This window comes from Diorhabda carinulata, chromosome 6 (assembly GCF_026250575.1).
Source record: "Diorhabda carinulata isolate Delta chromosome 6, icDioCari1.1, whole genome shotgun sequence".
In the NCBI taxonomy this organism is placed as follows: domain Eukaryota; kingdom Metazoa; phylum Arthropoda; class Insecta; order Coleoptera; family Chrysomelidae; genus Diorhabda; species Diorhabda carinulata.
In genome coordinates, this window is record NC_079465.1 from 11,493,650 (window position 1) to 11,518,982 (window position 25,333).

Here is a 25,333-nt window from a genome sequence, read left to right on the forward strand (position 1 = left end):
TGTATAAAATATGTTGGAGTATTAAATTGTAGGTTGTTCAAAATGTGAGCTTTGTATAATAGAAATGATTTATTTTATGTTGTAGTGAATAATTTTCTTATCGTTATTATTTCAAAAATAAATATATATTGCAGGAGTCGTCGATGGTATTTTTAATACATATTTGGTTGCTTCTAGGTGCACACAGGAAATTTAAGCCAGGAATATTAGCTAAAAAACCACTACAAGGTGGAAAAAAATCGTGTAGTTCCAAAAATTACAGGGTTTGTTCAGAATTTCCGGCACTTTCAGAAAATCACAAAATACTGACAGCATTATTTCTACAGATGTCAAATTTCAAGCAATTTCTTATGATTATCACTTTTGACCGGTTATCACCAGTAGGTCTTTTATCAGGTAGTTGTTACAGAACCAAAATGACTGACCGGCGTTCTCGACTTGGAAAGCGACAGGTACGTGTATAGTACTATCAAAATTTTTGAAAATTGCCAAGAAGACATTAATCAATTTAAAGTTTGAAAAGAAAAACATTGTGAAAGTAGCCAAAGAAAACTCTCTGAGCAATGGGCACAACCAAACAGACCTGACAAAGCTTCTTCAGTCATAGCTCCAGGACGTTGGTTACACCATGCTTCAGGTAGAGGGTGACACCGACATACTAATAGAGCTGGCAAAGAAAATGTAGTTGCCACTGACACCGATATCCTCGCTCTTCTCGTTGCTCTTTGTCAGCAAAAGGACTGTGAAAGTATGATTATTCCCACCTTAGTCAGCAGCCCTGATACAGACCGAGTGCATTTAACTGCTGTGAGGACTTAAGCAGGCAGAAGATATTCTTTTCATCCACGCTGTATCTGGGCGCGATACTATGTCTGCCTTATTTGGCAAAGGGAACTGCATTGTCGTAAATGTAGAGGTCAATAACCTTGAAATAGAAAATTTTCTAGAGATGCATCCAAAACAAGGATAACACAAGTGTGGAAGCAATTCATTCTTGCTCTGTACAATAGCTCCAATTCAGCATTCTATACAACTTTCGAGTGCAGCATTATATAAAGATTGTTGGCAGACAGTCCTTGGCTGACAAGTTTGATTTTCTAGTACTGTCACCTACGTCTGGAGTTGCCTGAAACCTCCAAGTTTATTTGCAAATAAGTTCAAAAGTTTCCTAAGGAGCATGCGGTAACAATCATTATAAAATTATATATACATATTTTTTTGAGTTGTTTCTAGATTCAGGATTGTCTTGGGAATGCATTGCCAGCCACCACTTTCGGCTGGGAGGCGAAAGACGATCGCTTCATCCCTGTGCCTGAGTGCCTCCTTAAGATGGTTCGCTGTGAATGCAGAAAGGACTGTGAAACTTGCAGTCGTTGCCGCATAGAATGTTCCACTTGTGTTGATTTGTGCACCTACTATTTCAATCCGAACAAAGTAAAATAAGCGGAGAAGGCTGACGGAGGAAATCCTGGATATATAATTTTTCTCTACAAGTTTTTTCTATAAGTTACGTTATCCAGAACAATTAAAGTTGGTTTACACCTGATATTTGTATCTTTTCTATAAATTTATATTCGTATTTCAGCTATGGGTAATGACTTTAGGGCTTATAAAGATCCAGAAATGTTGTTAGAACCACTACTAGTAATGTATGAGCTGTTTAATTATCAAATTCAAAGTGAAATCTCTAGATGCATATATGGCACCAAAATATTTTCCATTTAATACATATTTTGAGTTCGGGAAAATTCAGAAGTCGTATAGTGCTAAATCTGATGAATAAGATGGATGTGAATAGCTAGGAAGACTTACGGTTTGAAGTCTTGTAATGGAGAAGACGAAATCCTTTTGCTTGTTACTAGGTCTCTTTTTTATCCGTTTGAAACTTTGAGTTCTTCAATAAGCTGTTAAATAGTCTGTTTTAACGAAATTTGACCACATTATGCAGTTGTTTTGAGGTCGTTCGTTCTTTTTCTTTAACCAAAACATTTTTTAAAGTTATCATGTTATCAGCAATTTCAACATTTCGTTAATTTCTTTGGCACTTTTTATTAATTGGAGCGGCAATAGTAGAATACTGTTCAAAGGGGGCAAACATGTAACTTTTAAGTAATTGCTACTATGAAAATTCATTCACGTATTTTTTGGTCAAACTCTGTATATGTAAGACCTGTGCTATAAGCTTTGCTTATTTGGATTTTAACATTCTAAAAATAGGATAACTTCAACTTGCGCAAATTTGCTGTTTAGTTGTCTAAAAACATAATTATTGATGCTAGAAGAGACACAAGTATTAGTAAAATGTGAAATGAGTCAGTTAAGGATATACTTTTTTCATAATGATATGAGAGAATAAAGGTTTAGAAACACTCGACCCCTTTTCCTTTCTCTCCAATATTTGTTGTTAATTTTTTAACCCGTAACCATCAAATAGTTAAAATATATACGTATTTCTTGTGGAAGTACATGAATTTTTTATTCCAATTAGTTAAAAAGCATTGTGAGAACTAAACAAAGTAAAATTGTAAGAAATACAGTTTTCCCTTTTTTTATTTTTCAAGATTTGTGAATAGGCGATAGAAAAGGTGAAAATAGGGAAAGTACATATATTAAAAATGGAAATGCTTAAGAAATATGGGTATAGAATTATTACACAGAATATTACGTATAGCCTGAAACACCTAAACAATTTCAGAGCAATGGAAAATGGCAAGGAATAAAAATTGCAAAAACTATAGAGGGATAAGGCTACTCTGTAATACATACAATATATATGGACGGATTCTATTCTTAAATTGTAACAATTCCATTTAACTATAAAAACGGTTATGACTAAATTTTAAGGAATCAGACCTCATATTGGTTTGCGGTTTTAATCTTTGATATAACTATTAATCAACGTTATTGGTAGCAGTGATTCGTGACTGATAATGATGAAAAATACTATAATTGGTCGACTTAATTGCAGTACGCTCTTTCAAAATATTTTAATACAATTATTCAACACTACGCTCCACCATTGCGAATGTAATAATTAAAATGTCATATATGTTAACCATTATTTATTTTATGTTATATCAAATGAATTTTTAGCATATAGGCTATTTTAATTAGTCGTTATGTTGATGAAAATAATGATTTTGACAAGCTATTTTCACTTTATTATTATATATCGGAGTTTATTAAGCGAACGTTAAAATATAGTTCGCAACATAAAAATTTTGATTAAAGATTTCATTTTTTATTGCGGTCAATACTGAAGTGTTCACGTTTTATGATAAGCAGTTCTTCTGTAGAGTATTGAAAATATTATATGAAATTGCGTGATAAAAAGGTAGTGGACGACATAATTATGGGTTGTAAAGGGTATCGCAAGAGTGATATAAAAATTCTTATTCGTAGTACAAGATTAGCAAAACATAACAAATAATTCCAGATAAAGATGTAACATGCTCTGCAAATATATGAAGTTAATGTTCGTTCTTTAGAATAATATTAAAAGTTTATTAAATTTCGCGTCAAAACGTGAATTTGTCGAAGTTAAGACGCTATCTATATTCGATTAATGAAAATAAAAAAATTATTTAAGTGTGGGTCGCATACGAAACGAGGAATTAAATAAAAATCGAAATAAAATCAATTTTAATAATAACTTCTAAATTAACTAATCACTCTGACACTGACGAGTCATTTTATGTCTAATTCGTTACATTGAGTAAGATCAGGTGACCTAGGAGTCTTCTAATCCATTTTCCTTTAAACTGATTATTTCGTAACCTTCAAAAATTAAGATCATGACAACTTCTATCCAAAAATGTATTTGTTGGGGGTGATGGTTGTGTTTTGTCGCAATCCAGTGGATATTTTCCCAAGCTCAATAGTGACAATAGTGTCAAACGTTTGTCCGGATCATCTCCTGAGAGTTTGTGAACAAGATGACCTTGGTATGGGTGCAGTTTTTCTTTCTTGAAACACTTACTAAAAACGACTAACATTTTGTTTTAAGGCAATCCTGTTTCATTGAATTTTGCAACAATTCTGCTACTAGCAACTGCTATGTCGAAATATGTTAACGTTTTTTAGGTTAAAGGAGTTATAATAATAAAATTGGTATAAGACTAATCATAAAACTCACAATTTTGTTTCACCAATACAAATGAAAAAATCCATGGAATCATATTTTCTCACTAGATGACTTCAATTAAGTCTGACAGTTTCTTCTTCCGCAACGTGTTTAACATTATTATATATGCAGTACAGTTATTAATAACTGATTTGACGGTACTACCGAAGAAGTATGCATGCGCCAGAAATTTACTGTTACAAATGCACTCTCTCGCTATTGTGAACAAATCAGTATTGTGGCAGCTTTCGTTCGTATCAGATTTGTTTATTTTTCTGGAGGTAATTAATGTATAACACTAGAGCAACGACTCATTATGAAATTATACGTAAAAGTTGGAAAAAATACAGTCTGAAAAAGCGTCCTGAAGGAGTTGGCAGAAGAAATTGTTCAAACAATGGAAGTTTCTCATGAAGCATTATAGGAAGTCTCGTTTTTCTATAGTTTCGTATGCATGAAAGAATAAGATAATGGAATGGTAGCGACATGTCCTGTTATACCGAAAAAAACAGGCGACCATTTACTTCGAAGTGTTTCGTGCGCGAGCAATTTATACTGGATTTGTCTTATCTTGAAAGCCCCATACAGTCGATTATTATTTAATTTCGGGTTCATATGCATAGATACATGATTTGTCGCCTGTCACAATCTTATAGACGTCTTTTGAAGCACCGCGATGATTGAATTTCTCAACATTTCTTTGCACCAATCGACACGAACTTTTTTTGAGCGATTGTGAAATTATGCAGTATCCAACGCAAAAAAACCTTTTTGACTGCTAAATGTTCATGCAATATTGAATGTATGTGAATGGAACGATTACCAATTCAATCTCACGGTATGTCGCATGACGATCTTGCAATATCAGTTGACGCCCAACATCGATGTTTTCTGGCATAGCAGCCGATTCTAGGCGACCTTCACGGAATTCATTACGTAGCGAAGTGCGACTACGATTGAATTCAGAAAACCGGCGCCACATGGTGGTTCAAGATGGTGCTTCATCACTACAAGTCGAAGTGAGTTGATCGGCACACTGCTGTTGCTTTAGTCCACGTCGAAAATCATCGCACGAAACTATTCGCGATTTAATTCCATTTTTTGACCAAGATTAATGTTTCTAGTATTTGTAAACAACTCAAATAGCTCTCGTATGATGTCAATGTCAAACTTTAAGATGGCAATGTAAGATTTGTTCACACCAGTGTTGCCATATCTCAAAACTTAAGTAACAACCTTCGTAATAGATATACGATAATGAATACTTAAATTTCGTGTTGCCATTATGCATTTACTTTTCTGTTATTGGGTACTAAGAACTACGATGGAGTCAAAACTTAAGAATGAGTTTCTCTGACGCGACTATAAATTGTTCTACTATGTTGTACTATAAACAATTTCTGACTTGATTTTACCTCAACTTTCTCAAACACCCAGTACTTCAAATACCGTAAATTAGATTAAAAGAACTATTAAGGCGACCTAATGTATGAGGTATACCAGCACACGTCCACTGCTGGACATTTGTCCTTGAATAATATTGTGTCCAACTACAATCGGATATCTTTCAAGCATTCAGTTGTATGTCTAGGCCTGTATTCCAAATTATTTTCTTTATGATACCTCTACACTTCACCATATTTGCTTTTTTTATACAATATTTTAGGCTTATATTCACATAGCTCGTTCTATGGTTGGCCGAATTTCAATACCGTAGGTATGAACATAGAGATTTCAAGTGCACTGAATGCAGTAAAAGCAAATTGGTGTTTCTATAATAATTCACTGTTCCACTAGGGGCACTAGATGCACCAATAGATAACATTACAGATAACAAGAATTTACGGGATACTACGAGTAATTTTTTCAAATAGTTGATAAATGTTAGATGGTGCACGGGAAAAATTTTTATTTTATTAAGGTATTAACGTATTTATTTATTATCGAATGAGACGACGACGTGAGAAATAGAATTAAATCTTGTTGTCAATGGTGCTTCTGTTTCATTAATACATTTGTGATGGAAACGAAGATAATTAAATACTGTAAAATATGTGTTTCCCCGAAACAAATGCATAATTTTAATAAACAGGCGTAACTCTACGGGAAAAATAATTTGCATGTATAAACGAAACGTACAATTTGCAATTTGCAATTCTTTTTAAAATTGTTTAAATGGTGCACCTGGAATCGTTAGTTGAATTTCATTGTGTAGTTGAAACCGTATTCAGAAAATGAGGAGATTGGTTGGTTTACGATAATGAGATGAGATACCACAAATTTTCGTACAGACAAAAAGAAAAAGAGAACGTAATCAATACAGTTAGAAATTATAATATATCTATTTTACCAAATGGCGATGCTACACCACTTTGTAGATCCTAAAATGCTATTCTCTCGGACCACCCACAGCATAAATTTCTGCATACTGTCACCTCAGAAAAGTCAAAAGTAAGATATTTATAGATTTTGGTCAAGTGGTTACTAATTTATTACTACAGAATACACAACATTTCCGGTAAATAATTTTTGTACTCAAGATTACAAATATGTCTACTTTGTTAGTTTTGTGAAATTATTGATACTAGATTGAGTAGTATTGAAATAAATAATTGAGAAATTTTCTCGGTATAGTTCTCTATATGGCAGTATGGGTCAAACGAGTCAATGGAGACAAGGCAGGACATTATTATACACTATTTAAACATTACCTGCAACTTTCACTATACCATATGGATTAGACAAACACAAAACATTGGAATTTAATTTTAATTTAATCTTGTTGTATTGGTAAATATAGGTCATCAAAAAATAAAATGAATTATTTTATGAAAATCAAATTAAAAACAAAATCTTTAAATTACTGCTTTAGATAGCAATGTATTAATTTCAACGTTAAATCCATGAATAGTAGCATTTCTGGGAGACTTCGTTTGGATCGGCTTCCATCTGCTACGTTATGGCTTAAATAGTGTCGCTTTTTTGTCGAAAGAACCAGGAGTTGCATTGTAATAAATCTGATAAGAGGTGGCGACAACCAGGAAGACTTTTACCGGCCAACAACTCGCCTACAATGGCAACTTGTGGCACCGCGCGATGCACGTGATTAAAAGTGCTCAATCTATTTGTAAAATATTCAAATTATAACGAATAATTCTATCTCCTCTTTGCAAGTTTTCACTTGTTTTGAGATTAAAAAACATATATGGCAGCTATCTAACAATATCTAAGCCGAGTCATTTACCATTTTTTCATGTCATACCTGACGGATAGAAAATTGCAGTACCATGGTTTCAATTCTATTGAAATTAACGCAACTTCTGGAGTGCCCCAGCTCACAGTTTTTGGATCGTTTTTCTATTTTAGTATTCATATGCCATTGTCTTGAGATTAAGCTCTAATGTTTTGTTTTACGCAAATGATCTAAAACTATATCATTCTATAGTAAACATTGGAGATTGTCACTTATGTACTTCAATTTGATAGAAATTACTTTTTCTGTCTCTTAATAGGATTATGGGGTGGTGTAAATAAATAAAAAATACGTGTTTCATGACGAAGTATTGGAATATACATAATTGTATTAATTTTAAATGTATTTATTCTTCCTAGTCAGTCTTTTCATTATGAGTGACCAAAGAAATATATTTGATTAATGTGTCTGGTTCTTAATTCTAGCAAAAAAGAAATGTTTTTATCTTTATCAAAGAAATATGTTTTTGACTTTGTATCAAGATTCAGTACATAAAATTCGTTTGTATAATTGTGATAAACAGTTGATTTTAGTTAAATATTAAATTCAGTCCTTTTTTGTTCATTCGAAACAATTTTGGAGATATAAGAACCTGCTGGAACTACTAATAAGAAAAATGTTATTTTTTCATGATCACAGTCATATTCAACTATATCATTATAGGTACTGAAGCCCTCCAATATCCAAATTCATGCATAATGCTGTACTGCTGAAGAAACTACATTTCAGTTCATTTTCTGTACTTTTTCTGTGTCAACATTAGATGTTTTTCTTGAAATAACTGTTGTTGACTTCTAGTTCTGTCACCAACAGGAATCATAATCAAATTTGAAATTTTGTACCTTTGTTTCGAGTCATTCTAACAAATCGATTTGTTAAATACGAATATAATGATTAATTATATATCCAAAAAAGATTTCTAATGGATATTCAATATCATAGGATTATCTAAAAAAATACGTACCCTATACTTTTTTCACTAATACATCGTGATTATAAAAATTGTAAAAGTATATAATGTGAACCAATCTGCCATATCCTAAATAAATATATTGGTGGTGGTATTTGGATAAATATATGTTTGCTCCAAAAAACAGCAATTTAATGTCACAGATTAACGATGAAGAATATTAAATTGAAATGAGATAATGACGTTGATGTTTTCATTATTAAAACAGCAATAGAGCAATTCAATACAACTATCTTGGTTGATTCAGACACTGATTTATCAGTTCTAATTACTGTACGAACTCCAGTTGATCAAGATTTACTTTCTAAAGCCTGGCAAGGCTCAACAGCAAATTATATCCTTAAATAAGTTTGAATACTTATTTAAAATGTCAAATTCGTATATTATTTTTACTTCCGATAATACATCAGAGATGGGTAAAGTAGCCTTACATAAATTTTATTGACTCCTGTTTAGAAGATAATATCAGAAGGAATTCGCTTTCTCCTTTTCGTTTATCCAGCCCTAAAAAGATTAAATGTATAGATAACTTTAGATATCACTTTTGTAAAAAATACATAAAACGAAAAACAAACTTTAGATCTTGTTCTCCTTTAATATCTATTTCTGCTTCCAAACATTTGTACAGATTCTACAACCAAATTCAACAATGGTTCAACTGACTCACAAGATCGAAATTGGATATTATTGGATGGTATTTTGGATTCATTAAACGAATATCAATGGGAGATATCAATTCAGATTTACATATTGAAGTCGACTTTGTACATTATCAATTAGATTAAGATATGAATACAGAACTATAATAAATTTTAAAAGCAACAGTCAGTATTATAAACGAAGTTATGATTTCTGTAACTATTGGTTATGTTCATACTGAACTTCACCAACACTGTCTAACGAGTTATCGTCTTCAGAGACTGAAGGCAAACTAAAACCTGCTGACCTACCTACTTATATGAAAATATCCGGCGAAACACAATTCCAGCGAAAAAAACCACTTCGGCGGGAAAATAATGTTCAACAAATAAACTATTGAGTGGGCTGTAAAGCAAATCCTTTTTAAATTATTATATTTAACAATATCAATGGTTTTAAATGAATCCAACAGTTTTTTATTGGATACATTTTTAACATGATTATGACTGACAGCGTGCTGGGCAATACCCAATTTTTCTGTCCGTTCATATTTCAATCGAGCCATGTGCTCTTCTAACCGGATATTAACAGCCTTCTTATTCAACCCAATATACTTATTGTCTGTCACTATAGCTAATTATATAAATACCTCTGCTCCAAATCTAGTATTTTATTCTTAGGAGGAAAATAGGTTTTAGTTTACCAGACGATAACTTGTAATTGTGAATATTGGTGTAGTTACAGCGAAAAGAGGCGTGGTTTCAAGAAGGGGGTTACAGGGGTCATGATCCTCACCCAAACTGTCTTACTTTCAGAAATAATTTGAGAAAAGCATCAAAGCTCCGGTACAGTTTGAGCGAAGTGCGAAATTAAAGGCAGAGAACTAATCAGTCGTCTATATAAAATTCGTGGCGTGGAAATGTGTGCATATCATATACAATGTAACTTTTTAAATTTTTACCATCGAGATATCTTAGAAATAGTGAATCTTAATGAAAAAAGTATAAGGACCATTTTTGTAAATAATTTTATGATCTCCAAATTTTGTCTACTCTTTTGTTAATAAAACGTTTCACCTTGATTAACTTTATTAACACACACAAATTAACAAATCTTGTTTCTAATGGTAAACCCAACGTGTTGACACAAATTACACTCTGTGGGAATTATTGTTAGTTCAAATATATATTTTGAACAGACTACTAATTCTTAATAAATTCTGTAAGTTTGTGAAAATCAATACTATACTTGCCTATAGAAATTATATTTTTAAAACATACCAAATTTCAAAATGACTGCTTCACACGTTTCATTATTATCTCTAAGAGATCAACAGAAATAAAAACACTTGACAAATATACCCTATAATAAATCAAGTGTTCCCATTATGCAAGAATTTTCATTAAACCACTTTTTTTATACCGTCATCATTTAATTTAATTTGACACGACACACAGATATATATATGTGATAAATTCCAGACAAGAATAAAATAAACAGAGGAATTATTTACTTATATTGAATTTTAATAGAATGAACTACTGTTTGTACTTTACAATTTATCCTACAGCTTGAAAAAAGACAAAACGTTAACGATAGATTTAAAGTACACAATTTAAATGTTAATTTCTTTTATAAAAACTCGCAACTGTAAAAGGTTGTGGTTTATACGGTTGTTAAATTTGCAAATTGATTTCAAGAATGCAAAAAGTGAACGAAGAAAAAATTCGTACCGAAACGAGATAAATGTTATTTCAGGATCATATTTTTAAAATAATAATTAGCATAAAGATTCATAACATAGGGTCGTTGAACAAAAAAGAAACAGCTGAAATACATATATGGGTATTTTAATATTATAAAATAGACCGGTTCTTAAAAAATCTCCATCATTATCAAACTTTCGAAAGCGATTTGATGAAATAATAATTTAGGCTACAGTAGTTATACTTATGTCATGCGATGAAATTATATATAAATCTGACAGATAAATTAGTTTTAATACTCACATAAAAAAACTATTTTCTTTATTGGGTAAATAAAACAATATTTTTCATGTGGAAAAACAATTGAAGAAACCGAAGTTACATATATATTAACTTTCGGTAATGGAATGATTTGTAAGGGGGTTTCTGCTTTAAAAAATTGCATATATAACTACTCCAGTAATCGTTAATAGAATCATTTTCTATGTACTCAGCAATCGTCGATTAAAAGGACGTGTGATAGTTAATGAAGTAACAGAAGGGGTGTGCAATATATTACAAAGTTACAAACGATAAAGTCCTCTATAAGGTGGGCGCCATGATTCATTAATACTGACCTAACATTAAGAATTCAAACGAATGTGTTCCAGTTGGAAGGTACAGTGCTGCAAAACAGGTACGCTTTATTTTGCATAAAAGGTTACATGAAGCTACCTGCTTGATGCAGATCAAGCAAAGCACGCTCGCATTACAAATTCAAACGTAATCTACGTGAATTTTTCTATCACAGTAGTTAAAACTTGGTCGAAATAATGAGTTTCATCCGATGATTCAATAAAGAAAAAACCAAGAAAGCAAAAACCGTTGTTTGATCAATAAGGTCATAGTCACAATATTTTGCGCTTCAAGTCTCTATTGATTGATATGAAAAAACGATAACTGACCGATCAGCTGATTTACTTACACGTTTTGACGTTGAGCTGAAGGAAACGTTCGCATTTGTTGAAAAGATTTTTGTTGTAACGCGACACTGCGCCTGCCCATTTGTTGGCTATTGACGCAGATGAATTAGCCGAAATATATTTCAATTTATCATCTCTTCTCAATTTCTGTTACAAAACTTAAAAAGATGACGTGGTGGAAAGCAATTTCACACGAATAAAAAGATTTTGGAAAAGACAAATACGTATTCCACGGAAATTTGATATATTGAAAAATAATTTTTTTTACAGTAAAGTAACTTTTTTGTTAAAAAAGCCGCCCGTGAATTTTTGTTAACCAGATAAATTGCAACTAATTCTTCAATATACAGCCAACTATTGTTAGTTAAAACCTGATATTATTAGAATCTTGGAGATATGAATTCATTAAAACATATCTTTATATTTCGAAAAAAAGTTAAACAAAAAAAAAACAAGAGTTCGCGGCCACTCTAAGCATCAAAAACTTGGCAGCTAGTGAGAAATGACTTATAAAGCTATAAAGAAGAGGACATAATTATGTTCAAACAAGTTTGTGGGGAAATTGAGAAAGTTAATGAAACAGTTTGGCAGGCTGAGATGCCCCAAACTGTTTTAAAACTAATGAAACCAGCTTTGTTTTCAAATGTTTACTTGACAAAACTCTTACTTTGAAAGATGAAAAATATCATAGGAAAAAACATAATGAAGAGAGATTGACAGTTTTACTTACGTAAAATCTAGATGGATGATAAATTGAAGCCGTGAGTGATGAGAAAACAAATCGCGGTAATAAAAAAGCTTGAGTGACTAAAGAACTAATTATTGACGTGGAGTTGAAACAACAAAACGGAAAACTCTATTCTTTGACCAAGAGATTATCCATAATTTCAAAAACTTGTTATGTCTGATGAAAATGAGAATAATACATCATAGTCTTTGGCATAGGTGTCGATGGAAGACGTGAGAGACGCTTTCAGCCTTAGAGAAAATAGTAAAGATAGAGAGAGTGAGGTATGGGAGTTTGTGCAACTGGACCCTAATGACTGGCAGAGAAAGAAAGAAAGAACATCGGTATACCACTCTCTATTTCTCTCTACTCGAAATGACATCGAAGTTTCAAGTGGTACGAATGGTAAAAGAGGAGAATAACAATTTTTGAATTTATTAGCGAGTAAAAGAAGATAGAGAGTCGTAAATTGATGCTATTTCTCTCTCTCTCTCTCTCTCTATCTCTATCTCTCTCCCCAATAGTATAATTTCATTTATATGCTGCTTTCTTCGTCTTTAATATTTTATATATGCATTTAACAGATTACAAAAATACAAATGAAACAGCATTTCAGGCACTATCTCTGAAATAAAATGTTATCGATCAGTCTTAGCGATGTGCTTTGAAGCAAACAAGAATAATAAGTAATTAATTCCCGTTTTGTATTACATGAACATTGTGATTTTGTGATAAAAATTGCCAATAATTTTTACCCGATTCGTTGTTTCCTATTTCTGCACTGTCTCGATAATTCTTAATCTTTTCCCTGAATTTCGAATAAATGAGAAAGGACTGTATCTAAAAATTTGTTCCCCGTAAAAAAATCATTTACATAGTATAGATAGATTATATACTCGTATGTGCCGAATGATAAAATGCAAAGTCTACTTGCTACATTTCTCTTTGGTCTTTTTCAATGAAGCTTCAGTAACCATCCATTTCCATAATATGCAATAGTCATTATTTTGTAATCTTATCAATAGAACAAATACTTCTAAAAACCGACCGATTAAAATTAATTTTCATTAGAATTTTGAAACTGACACTTTCTTGGAAATTGATTTGTTTGTAATTATTGTTTACATGAAATTTTGCTTCCATTTATCATTTTGTGCTTGTATAAAATTGATTTTAAAATGTTGTGTATGAAGGCCTTTGAACTCTGAGCGTTTTCTTGTTAATTTTTTATTTAACATTACAAAATAAAACTATACTAAAATAAATCAATTGTATAAAGTCGATATCTTTCACTGAAAGAATATCTTTTCGAAATGATATTTTTAATAGTAATTCATACAAAAAGTGATATAGCAAATGGAAAAACCCAGTATTAATTAATTTATTAAAAATAATTTTTACGAATATATGGATTAGAAACAGTTTCACTGGTAAGTGGCCAAAAAGTGTCACTTGTGGAATGCCAGTGTGGTATAAAGAAAAATGATTCACCACTCTCTATATATCTAGCTCTGCTACCTTTTAAAATACAAGCTTGTATTTCTCCTCCTTTTCCCTTTTCAACATTCTAGAGAGATAGGGAGTGGTATACAGGTATTCTGTTTTCATTAATAAGCAGTTTGACCTACTTGAACAAACTCTTGTACTTCCCTCTCTATATCATTGATATTAACTCTATGAGTAGAAATGCTAAGAAATACAAAATTTTTAATGTACTCTTTACTATTTGCAGTTTTCAGATTTTAAAGCAGAAGTATCTTGTATAGGATTGACCATACATGAAAGCATTCTAAAATTTGCTTAGCTGCTTTATTATACTTTCAAATGGTTTAAATTTGGAAATGCGCTTTGGTACGACGCAGTGAGAATTCTTGTGGCACAAGGTAATATCCGTCCTGATTGTGCACATGCACACGAAGCAGGAGAGGAGCAATTAATTGCGTGTTCTGTCCAATTGACGCAGCAGCAGGCAGTGATGTTCCTCGACGATTTCAACGTTCGAGATCCAATCAAATACCTCGAGCAACACATTAACAATGACTTACTGTGAGTCCATCAAAGCAAATGGCCTGTATTGCTTAAGATTTTGATTTGATGGATTTACAAATTGTACTGGTCAAGTTCATTTGGGAGCAGTCTGATCATCCTGTGACGACTTCAATCTATTTATAAGGCTAAAAAATATTTCAAAGGAAAACGCTTCAACAGTTACGTTGTTGGTTGGTTAGGTTAGGTTCTTGTAACGGCCACACAAATTCTGTGAATGGGGAATTTGTCGACTTATAAACCTCTGGTGATTAATCATGTCTAATGACGTAAATTTTAACTAATTCCCATTTAAACACCCCTTAAATTCAATGAACTTATTGATCATGGTGAAGCTCAAAAGCAATATTGATCAATCGATTATTTAATTCCATATAGAAAAAAATCTGTAATATCATCAAAATATTAAAGAATTTTGATAATTTAACAATTATATTTATACAAGAATAATTTATGAATATACAATTTATCCTTGACAACAGAGTATAAATTATTTGTGAGAAATAATAGTAATTCAATCAAAATTAAATGAGAATGAATTTGATATAATAATTTCAAGTAGTGAATGATTAATATTTACTTTGAGAATTATAATATATAAAGTTTTCATTTGATTCGAATGTTTGCTTGGTCGTATTTATTCTAGTACCATCATTACCGAAGTATTTTAATTAGATTTACTTTAATGGACAAATCCTCAATAAATTTTTAAAAGAATTTAAGGACTAGACACCCACTGACGATTGATTATATCTAGAAGAATCAACTTCGAGTAATAAAAATAAAATAAAAAACTCAAAAATACTAATGTCATTAATTTTGTAGTGATTTTATTAACAGAGTTTTTCTTCAACAATTCGTAAGAAAAATGAGTTTGTTCTTACTAAAAGCAACATTACAAGCTATTAATATATTATGGAACAACTTTTTTTTTATTTAATTAACACAGTTGCGGCTCATTTTAAAACGTTAAATTAATTTAACAGAGTGGGTCTTCATTATAAATTTTGACTTATCTGTCTCAAGTTCAATCATCACCAGTAATAGATATTCTTCTGTCCATGTTATCGATTCTTTTTCTACGTCTTCTTTATTAATCTAATTGCTTAACTGTTAGCGATCCTCTTGATTACTTGTCTTTGCCATTTATTTCTATTATAACCTTTGTTTTAATTTTATTTAGCAATTTTAATATTTCTTACGTCGTTTTCTTCTGCCAATTTACACAAGCTTCTAATTTACTGTCCTATAAAATCTCTTCTCCCATTTTTATTACTAAAGTTATTGTTTGAGCAATACAAATTATTATGGTCTATGTTGTTATGAGGTGAGAACATGGTATGTAAAACAATCTTTTATGATTTACAAAGTGTGATCGTGACAAAAATATGGTGAATGAAGTTTTATAGCAGTAATTACTCAAGCTGCAACCAGCATGTCTCATACTTTACAAATCCTTATAATTACGATAACATTCATTTGTGGTTGTTGACTAGCTTCGACTCGAAGAAGGATATTATTAATGAATAATTACATTGAAAAGTCTCTTTTCTGTGGGACTCAAAATATGATAACTTATAAGAATTTCAATAATGAACTAAATTATACCAAACCCCATAACAAACAAAAATCTCAGATTCCCAATAGACTTATTAATCACCCAACTCCTAAGTATGCTTTGACGCTAACTCAACATAGTGGAGAATGTCGCATGACTTTGCCAAAGTCATTTATGAATTTCTGATACCATATTCCTCTAAAGGACCCACAACAGCGCTGCAGTGTAATTTCAGCTCCTGATAATTTGTTATGAATAATTACAATACCCGAGATTATTAGAATAAAATTTATTATAAATTCACAATATTTCAGTACTCGTTGTAGCCGAATCCACTTTCAGTGTTTACTACTATGTTTTAAATTTCGCACACCTTACTGTACAATTTGAACTTTCCATAGAACAACTTCGAAGTTATTTTAGACTTTTTCAAAGATTTTTTCTATATAAATGAAAATCAAATGTTACCCAATCCTTCGGATGATCGACGCTTAATTGTAAATACATCCTGGCGATTTCTCACGTTACAAGAAAAGTTTTTCTCTCTGCTACTAAAGCCGCTCAAGTGAGATCGTGTTTACAGTGTCTGAACATGGGCCTTAAACAACGCTTTAACCATTAAGTTTTCTCTTAAGATGATAACAAGCTCCAAAGTAGATGAGGAAATTTGAAAAATAATCTATGGTGATTATAGAGTAACTGTTTCTAGACAGAAATTTCGTATTAATAGACACTAGTTTCTACAATGTTCTAGAATTATTGCAGGAGCATATATATATAACGAAAAATACAACTTATCCCAGCAGATAATTAGTGATATCTCAGTGTAGTGTTATTTATTACAGTGTTTGTCGTGTTCTAATTAGTGTATTAAAGTTTTAAATATGAAATTATTATAATTTTATTCTTGATACAGCTACGCGAGAAACGTGAGACAACAAGAAAAAACTTTCAAATATCACATAATGCAGAAATAAAGGTACAAGTATGTTACTAAGAAAAATAATTATTCTAAATACCAGACTGAAGACATTATTTTTCTATAATTCCGCTTTATCTAATTGCCTAACCTAACCAGAATAATAACTTTTTACTATATTATTTATAAAAATTAATAAATGTTACAATTATATTCAATTATAATATAGAACATGTCATAAATACCTTTTTTCTTTTTAATTTGTAACAGATATGGTAAGAATGATATTTTTTTCTGTTTTAATATCTTCATAACCTTCCAAATACTTCATTACGTACAACCTGTTGATACTTCATCAAAGAAAACTTTTCAGGATTATATTACAATCAAGACTAGGGCTTTGCGTATAGATTTAATTTTGTTAATTATTGCCAAAAATATGATGAATTTCTAACAAACAAACGATGTACATAAAGACTTAACTGTTCCCGTTTTAACTTTTCCTGTTATTTAAATCCAAAAGTGTTGAAACATAATTATTATGAAGCTCCCAATTAATCTCAAACAATTGCTTGAATTTTGTTTTCACTAAATTTTATGGGAGCAGTGAAAACATGTTTATTATGTATCTTTTGATGAGTTAACAAGCTTTTTAATAAGTAAATGTCTATTATGTTATTAGAAAATTCCTAAACGAGTTTGGATTTCATGATATAAGAGCTCAAAGCTCTAATGACTGCATGGCTATTGGACAGGATGATGATCTCCCGTTTGCGATAGATTGAACTGGTCATATTTTTCAATTACATAAATTTCTACTTGGAAAATGCTTGGTGTGTTGCCCAGGCTTTCAGAGTGTTTGTTTTCAAACGGTTTTTCTTTGGAGATTCCAAACGTTCCAAACGTTCTAAGTTACGTTTTTTCTGCCTCGCTTTCCAGTACTATGTGGAGAGGTGGATTATACAAATCTTCTCTCCTACTCAAAAAAAGTATATAGATGGTTATTATGTAGAGCTGTCGTACTGTTGCCCCATATATGCGCCAAGAATATTGGAAGATTATAGTCAAGCTAACTAGGGCTTCTGAAGGATTGTTTGAGGTTTCTTGGGTGTTGCGTTTTGCAAATTAGAATACACGATTTTGTTCATTAATTATTCTGAATATTTCTTCTTCTGTTAGCATTTAAAACATCAAACACAAATTTTCTTTAGTTTATAAAAGAGTTCTACTACTCTACTTCTACTCTATTTTGAAGTGTCACTAAACTAGATTTAAAGTTGACGATATTGTATTTTTACATACCACAATCCTCAAGTAGTAAGCTCCAGTAAGCTACAGTTAGTAAGCTCTGAGTTAAGTGGCTGCTATCATAGAGTAAACAGTGGAACATACGATTTGGCATCGAAATATGAATTCGTGGAGAGAACATGTACGCACTCTGATCTACAATAATTACGAGATCGGTTTTCAGAAGCAATTGTATTTCAGTGGTATAGCGAATTTACAAGAGGAACGATATCGTTTGGTGATAACACCCTATTTTTTAGTAGCTGTTAGAAACATTGAGAGTATGAGATGTATGATAGAAGTTTCCGAATGCATCTATCAACAAAATGATGCAACTCGTTGTGTTGGATACGCAAAAAACACTAACTCGTTGGGTGCCATATACGCCTAACGATTTCTAAAATGCTGAGCCAGTAACAATGGAGAAAAAGTGTTGTCAAGGGAATTATGTTAGCAGTTTCATTTTGTGGTACATGAAGAGTAAAAACTATTTAGCATGTATAATTACAGCAATGTTATACACCACAAAATGTTTACTTGCAGTTGTTAAGTCAGTTGATATTCGCAAGTTAATGTTGAATCACGAAAATGTATAGTCACACACAGTTGATTTTTCCGTAAAAATAATGTAACCGTCATTAAACATCTATCCTATTCGCCTGATTTGGCCATATGTAATTTCTGATTATTCTTTATCGTTAAGAAACATTTATGTGGCCGAAATTTCACGACGTAGAATGAAATAGTAATTCATCAGTTTTTTGAGAGCATACCATAGATGACAAGCTTCAATGTTTCAAGTATTGGAAACTTCAGTTACAAAAGTGCATTGATGTTGGTGGTGATTACTTTGAATAAAATAATTTTCTAAAATAGCTTATAGTTGTCTCGTATCTCAGAAAATATAGTGCCAAGTATGTAACAACCTAATCAAAATATGAGACATATAGAAATGTGCAAAGTAAGAAAGAGTAAGACCAGAACGGAAATTGTTTTTCTAATTTCTAATTGTACTTAATCGTGTTTATTCCTGTCATGTATTTTATTAGTATGTATATGTATATTGCATTTAGATTCAAATAGCCGATGAAGTCAATACTTTTTGTTGAGTTAATTAAATTTTTTTGTTAATATTTAAGCACTTTATTTTCACAAGCTGATAAATTGTAAATTATAAAAGTTTGATGAAAAGTTAAACTACCCATAAAAAGACATATTAAATTACTTACTAAATTTGATGAAAGCAGTCACTAACCTGAAACAAAAAGCATTTATTAAAAAATTATTTTTGAGAACATGACTATTTATATGAAGCTTCAAAAAAACTTTTGAACATTGTGTACAGCTATTCTGTGCACAAAATGACATGTTTAAATTTTGTGTCAAGAAAAAGCGGATGTAAACAAACCATTAGATGATGCTACCAGACGAGTTTCATAGCTTATTCTGATTCGCGGCTTATTTTCTCGATTCCCGCGTCAAGGGTCGATCCCTTCTCGAAAGTATTAAAATGTGAAAGCTATATACATTCACAAAACAACAAACAACTTTTTTTGCAAAATAGTATAGTGTATAGTGGAAGAGTTTTTCTTTAATTTAACGTGGAGATTTAGACGTGAATTATTACCATGGTTAGAACCGTCAAAAAGATTAGAATACGCAACATAAAATAGTAGTTTACTTTAGGTGTTTGAAAACTAGTAATTTGCAGTCGAATATGTTAGTCAAATATGAAGAGAGGCACAACAAACATTCCAATTTTTTGTAACTTCTAGGTAATCAATACGGGAGCTCAAAAGATAAAGTAGTCAGTACGGTGCTGTGCAGTCTCAACAAAGAAGTAGATTACGTCAAAACAAACTTTCAGGAACTAATTAATCTGAGAAACTAATTGTTGATTTAAATTAGCCATTTGATACAACTTAAAAGAAAGTTATATTTTACATAGCGAAGACTGATATAACATCAAGAATTGACTACTCATTAGTACGTTACGCTGTACACAAATTAGAGTGCGTGAACAATACTGACTAGAAAGCAAGCTGACATATGTGGAATAGCGAAGGATGCAACTCCACTAGAGGAATACGTAGGTAGCATGAGACAATGATGCATGCGTACGTTAGGCCTACAAAGTATTCAACTTACTTATAAAACATGAAGTGGAATATATATAAAACTACTCAAGATTATCATATTTTCGGATACTATGCAGTAATAAAATGGCTGCTAATGAATACAAGGCAATAAAAAAAGATTAGTTAAGAATGCTTAACGGGTCAAAAACGCAAATTGTCTATCGCTTTGTATTGTGGAAGGGAAACGCTACAAAAATCGAAGAGACATGAAACCCACGCAAAATAGTCATCCAGATAGATCTAAAAGATAGATAAAAGAGCGCCTTTGCCATATACAGACTGAAGAATTATGCATGCGTAAGCTACTCATGCTCAATTCAGACCACAAGCACATTCGAATTTTCCAGACCTTATAACGCATTTTAAGCAGTAATGAGTTGGATTTTTTGCAACTATTCATAACTGTAGATGAAAAGAAAAAGTTAAAACACTGTATTTCGAAGTGGGAAGCTTCTCCGGTTTGATTGATTGGAAAAGTTATGGCGAAGGAAGTCTTGTTTCTTTGTTAGGTCGGTAAGCTCTCAGATAATATTTATAGCAAGTATTATGTAAATAGGTAAAAAACTTCAGCCTATTGAGTACTACAGTAGTACTTTTAAACCATAACGCGCGCCTTCACACATAACACTACTGTAAGAACAGAACTGTTATTATCATAATATCATCATCTGTTAACTGAAATTCCTTGTGAGACAGCACTTCGCTAATGATGAGGAACTCAAAAACGCTGTTTATGCAGAACGAATTGGTAAAACGATACGAGAATTGCTTGCATAATGGGAAAGAATATGTTGAAAAATAAGAGAGAGTTGTTCTTTTGATATGTAAATTATTATTATTATCCTGAGCTGATTTTTTTCTCAGTGAGTCGAATTGCTCTCGTATAATAACGAGAAATTCTCTACATTGGTTGTCAATAATTTCTTTGACGATTTTTTTTCAATTTTTCTTATATAGCGTGCATACATTTTTGATATCTTCTGTCATTTTATGCCCAAATTATATTCTTCATATTTTCTTCCCTCAACAACAGTTGATTTATCTCAAATTATTTTTGATATAGTGACCAATTACTATTATATCTCGACTTATGATTTTATTGGAGAACTAAAAGTGAAAATATATCTAGGTATTCTAGGGAAAATGTGTGCACAAAAAATTTAACGAGAGCATTTTTTGAATTTGTATGTATCTAATTGTTTATATGTAATTTCAAATACCATGTCTTCCAGATATACCATATAATTCAGGTAAATATTTTCCAATGTTTCATTTAATATAAAGAATCAAATGACTATATTTCCATGTATAAACATTTCTTTCAATTAACATTATGAATAACATAAAAGTTTATAAATTTTTTCATTGATTGATCTATCGAAAAAGCTAAAAGTACCTTTTCAAGTGCAAGATTCTCAACATTTTTCCTGTGAAACCAAATTTCATAAGTGGCATAAGTCCTTTTAGACTCTCCAGGCTTTAGTCCAACAACCATACAATTAGAAAACTTAAATTTAACTTCATTCAGGACATTCAAAAAAGTTCTTGATAATATTTCGATTTCTGTTTGGTTTACAAAAAAATGTTGAATATAAATTTTTTCGCAAAATTCTCGATTAAAAGTATGCAGAGTTACTCTAAAATAACTCATGGAAATGGTTCTTCAAACATTACACCTTTTCAATTTTCCATACTTTATTAAATTACAAATACACATACATCTAATTTACTAGTTTCAAAATTTAGTGGTTTGAAATTAAAATCATTAAAAAATTGTATATGCAAAAAGCTGATTTTCACGTCATAAACTGCATTTATGTGTCTTAAATTATTTCTCATTGCCATTGGTGAAAGGTGTTTATTGATGTTTTAAATACATATGTAAAGAATAAAAATTCTTATTATTACGTGATCGTAAAGACCGTGTAATGATGTAGCTCCTAATTATACGTAGCCAAATCGCAACCAAATTATCAAAACTGTAGATTGGAGAATTGTGAAACTTGTGTGGGTTTAAGTAAAAATCGTCCTATATATTGCCGATCAAAGACCGTAGCATTAAAAAATAATAAGTTTCATCCATATAAGGTAACTCTAGTACAAAATTATCTTAAGGTAATCATCATCATAATGCGAAAGGTATCCTTATTTTAGTCTTTTCGACATATCAATGTTTATATGAATTGGTAGAGTTAATCGCTACAAATATAGATATTAAATAGCTATCTACTAATGTTATATGGTATCAGAAACACTGAGTTAATGTCTGGATAGGTAGGATCCTCACAATTATTATTGGACCTTTGTTGTATCTGAACGGACCGAAGGATTCAGATTAGGGTTATTCGATATACAACGATGTATTGAGCACATCGATGTTTACAATGCAATACATCGAATCGATCCGATGTTTAGAAATGCTTCCGATATATTCGATGTAACGATAATTTTTCAGTTTTTAGTAGGAAAACATCGAATCGATTGTAACTAATTAATTTCATAAAAATTTAAGTCTGACCTCTAAAATTTTAATTAAAATCTGTATTTGTGGCGATCGATGTGTACTAAAAAAATTTGTTGACAGGGACTGGCAATAGGATAATGTACAGTTTATAGAATGAAAAAAAAAATATTTTTTCGAAGTTGACACTCCTTATTAGAATTGTTGAGAAATGAAACAGTTCCTGCAATAAAAAATTCAGTTGATTACAATTATAATTGCATTTGGTCTCAGCAGGATGGTGCATCCACATACTTTAGGGTTGCTGATGAAAAAATGACAGATGAAAGGAAAAAAGGATTACAATAAAAAGACCAACCACATAATCTGGATTTATAATATTTAGACTATTTTTTCTGGGGTTATTTGAAAGTATTTTGTACATGACGAAACCCAATAATAAGGATGAGCAGAGATATATGATAACAATCCCTTAAATAATGATCAGCATTTGTGTTAATTATTTTTGTCAATAACGAAAGAATGAGGTCAGAATTTGATAAACTTGTTAAATTCAATTTTGTTAAGGGTTAATCCGTTATAACTTTAGGGTGTTACGCACTGTACTAAAACTAAACACATTATATCGCTAGGATTTATATGCAAAGATATTACTTGAAATATGTGCATTAATATGCACAATTCCTTGGCAAACTATGCACTAAAATCTTGCAGTATGCAATAATATATATGCAAAATATGTAATGTAAATAAAACAAAAGAATCGAGTGAAGAGCTAAATTCTAAACATTAAAACTTAATATAAATTTGTACATTACGTTCTATGCCAACCAATATAATTGGCGTATATTTTAATGATGACAATAATACAGGTTCAATATTTATTTCAGCTGAAAACTACCCATCAATACGATTGGCGCATTAGTTAAAGTAGTACAGCTTTCGTGTTAGTTTGCATTTTTGCATATTAAATTTTTTTATTATTGATTGGGCAATAATTTACTTACCTTTATACTTTTTCTATAAAATTCATTGAAGGAAATTAAGGTATTTCACTTTTCTCTAGTTTAAAAATTGTTTCAATGACTATTTAATCATTTTTAACAAAACTTAAATTTTGGTTTACTTTTGGAGTAGAAAAAATAGGATTTACCTCTTTAACCGATGCAACTTAATTTTCATTAAGCTCTGAGATAACTTTTTCTACCTGATTAAAATATTAAAAATGAAATAAATCCGTTTCAAGCCATGTACACCATAGCGACTTACGGGCAAAAGTGTTGTTATTGAGTAAACAATTAATCACAGTAGGAACTAATTTCTTATTTCCTCGTCGATCCTATTGGTTATGACAAATATGTTTGAATATGTTTACACTTTAAACATGTATGTAGTGGTATCGATAAGCACAGCACAACTTTTAAAACGCTATAGCCTCCAGTAAAAATTAAACACAAAAGAAAAGATGCACTATCCAAAAGTTTCGCATAAAGTCGAATCAACTTTCTACAGAAATGTATCCATAAAATATCTATTATTGTTAAATGACCGTTTTGCAGAGCCATGAAAAACAAGGAACTCATTCCATTCCCTCTCACAAAATGGAAATGTCGTAAATAAATATAACAGGTCACATCCTGCTTAAGAGAGAATTTGAAACCATAATAATAATAATGAGTTCTATGGAACCCGGTTCTAACTACGATTGCCAAGGATAAGTGATACCTGAAATCCGATACCATGAGTCTTATGTACAAAAACTATAAAATATATGAATGTAATCACGAATATGACAAAATTTTCCGCCAAATTTGAAAAATATATCCAAATACCCGAGCCACAGTGAAATATATAAAAAAACCTGAAAATGTCAAAAATATGCACGAAATGCAAATATATAAAAATATGCATTTTACATAACCTTAGGTTGTTTCGCACATTACTAAAATTAAATAAAATACATTCTTATTTAAATATTTAAAAAAACTCCCGTGAAAATCATAACATGAACAATAATTTACTGCTATGTACATCTGATGAATTTTCGGTATCGTTCGGCAATATTCTTTATTTCAATCTCACTGTTCGGTTCACGTTCGGTTATATGTATAAATTTTTTAACACTCTGAGTAGGATATCTCTTTGTTCCGAATCTTGAAAAAGAGTTCTCAGATTTGTTTTGACTTTTAACGTTTCGAGTGACGTTTCAATGCTTATCAATTAACAATTTTATTCGATAGTTGTTTGTACTCGTGTGTTGAGTGTGTTTTGTATATATAAAATAAACAACCATTTTCGAAATGGCTTCAGTACCAATTGTTTCCCCATTACTAAACAGCAAATAAGCATTTTAAGAGACAATTTGTGTACATTCATACTTCAATAGTTAATGTTCTGACAAGCTGACTTCAATTATTATAGGTTAAGTCCCTTTTGTTATTCGTTTACTGTTCGGCAATTACCACGATCAATCTGTATAACCTATGATCACATGATACAAATCGCTCTCTACTCGCTATGTTCCGCGAACAACATTACCGAACG

The 25,333-nt window shown here is 31.1% G+C and overlaps 2 protein-coding genes across 19 annotated transcripts in view; one reads left to right on the forward strand and one right to left on the reverse strand.

The window, feature by feature from the left end:
- The window catches only part of LOC130895024 (uncharacterized), a 721,573-nt gene that overhangs the window by 236,121 nt on the left and 460,119 nt on the right, over positions 1–25,333 (reverse strand). For 11 of the 18 annotated variants that reach the window (XM_057802122.1, XM_057802134.1, XM_057802123.1 and 8 more), the window contains one exon: positions 19,420–19,445. The exons of the other annotated variants lie outside the window; for them this stretch is intronic. The gene's annotated coding sequence lies outside the window, so the exon portion shown is untranslated. The remainder of the gene's footprint in view (positions 1–19,419; positions 19,446–25,333) is intronic. 18 annotated transcript variants of the gene reach the window in all.
- LOC130895032 (uncharacterized) lies at positions 18–1,544 on the forward strand. Its single transcript, XM_057802143.1, has 2 exons — positions 18–452; positions 1,234–1,544. Exons 1-2 carry the CDS (start codon positions 144–146, stop codon positions 1,441–1,443), a joined length of 519 nt encoding a protein of 172 aa, XP_057658126.1. The 5' UTR covers positions 18–143; the 3' UTR covers positions 1,444–1,544.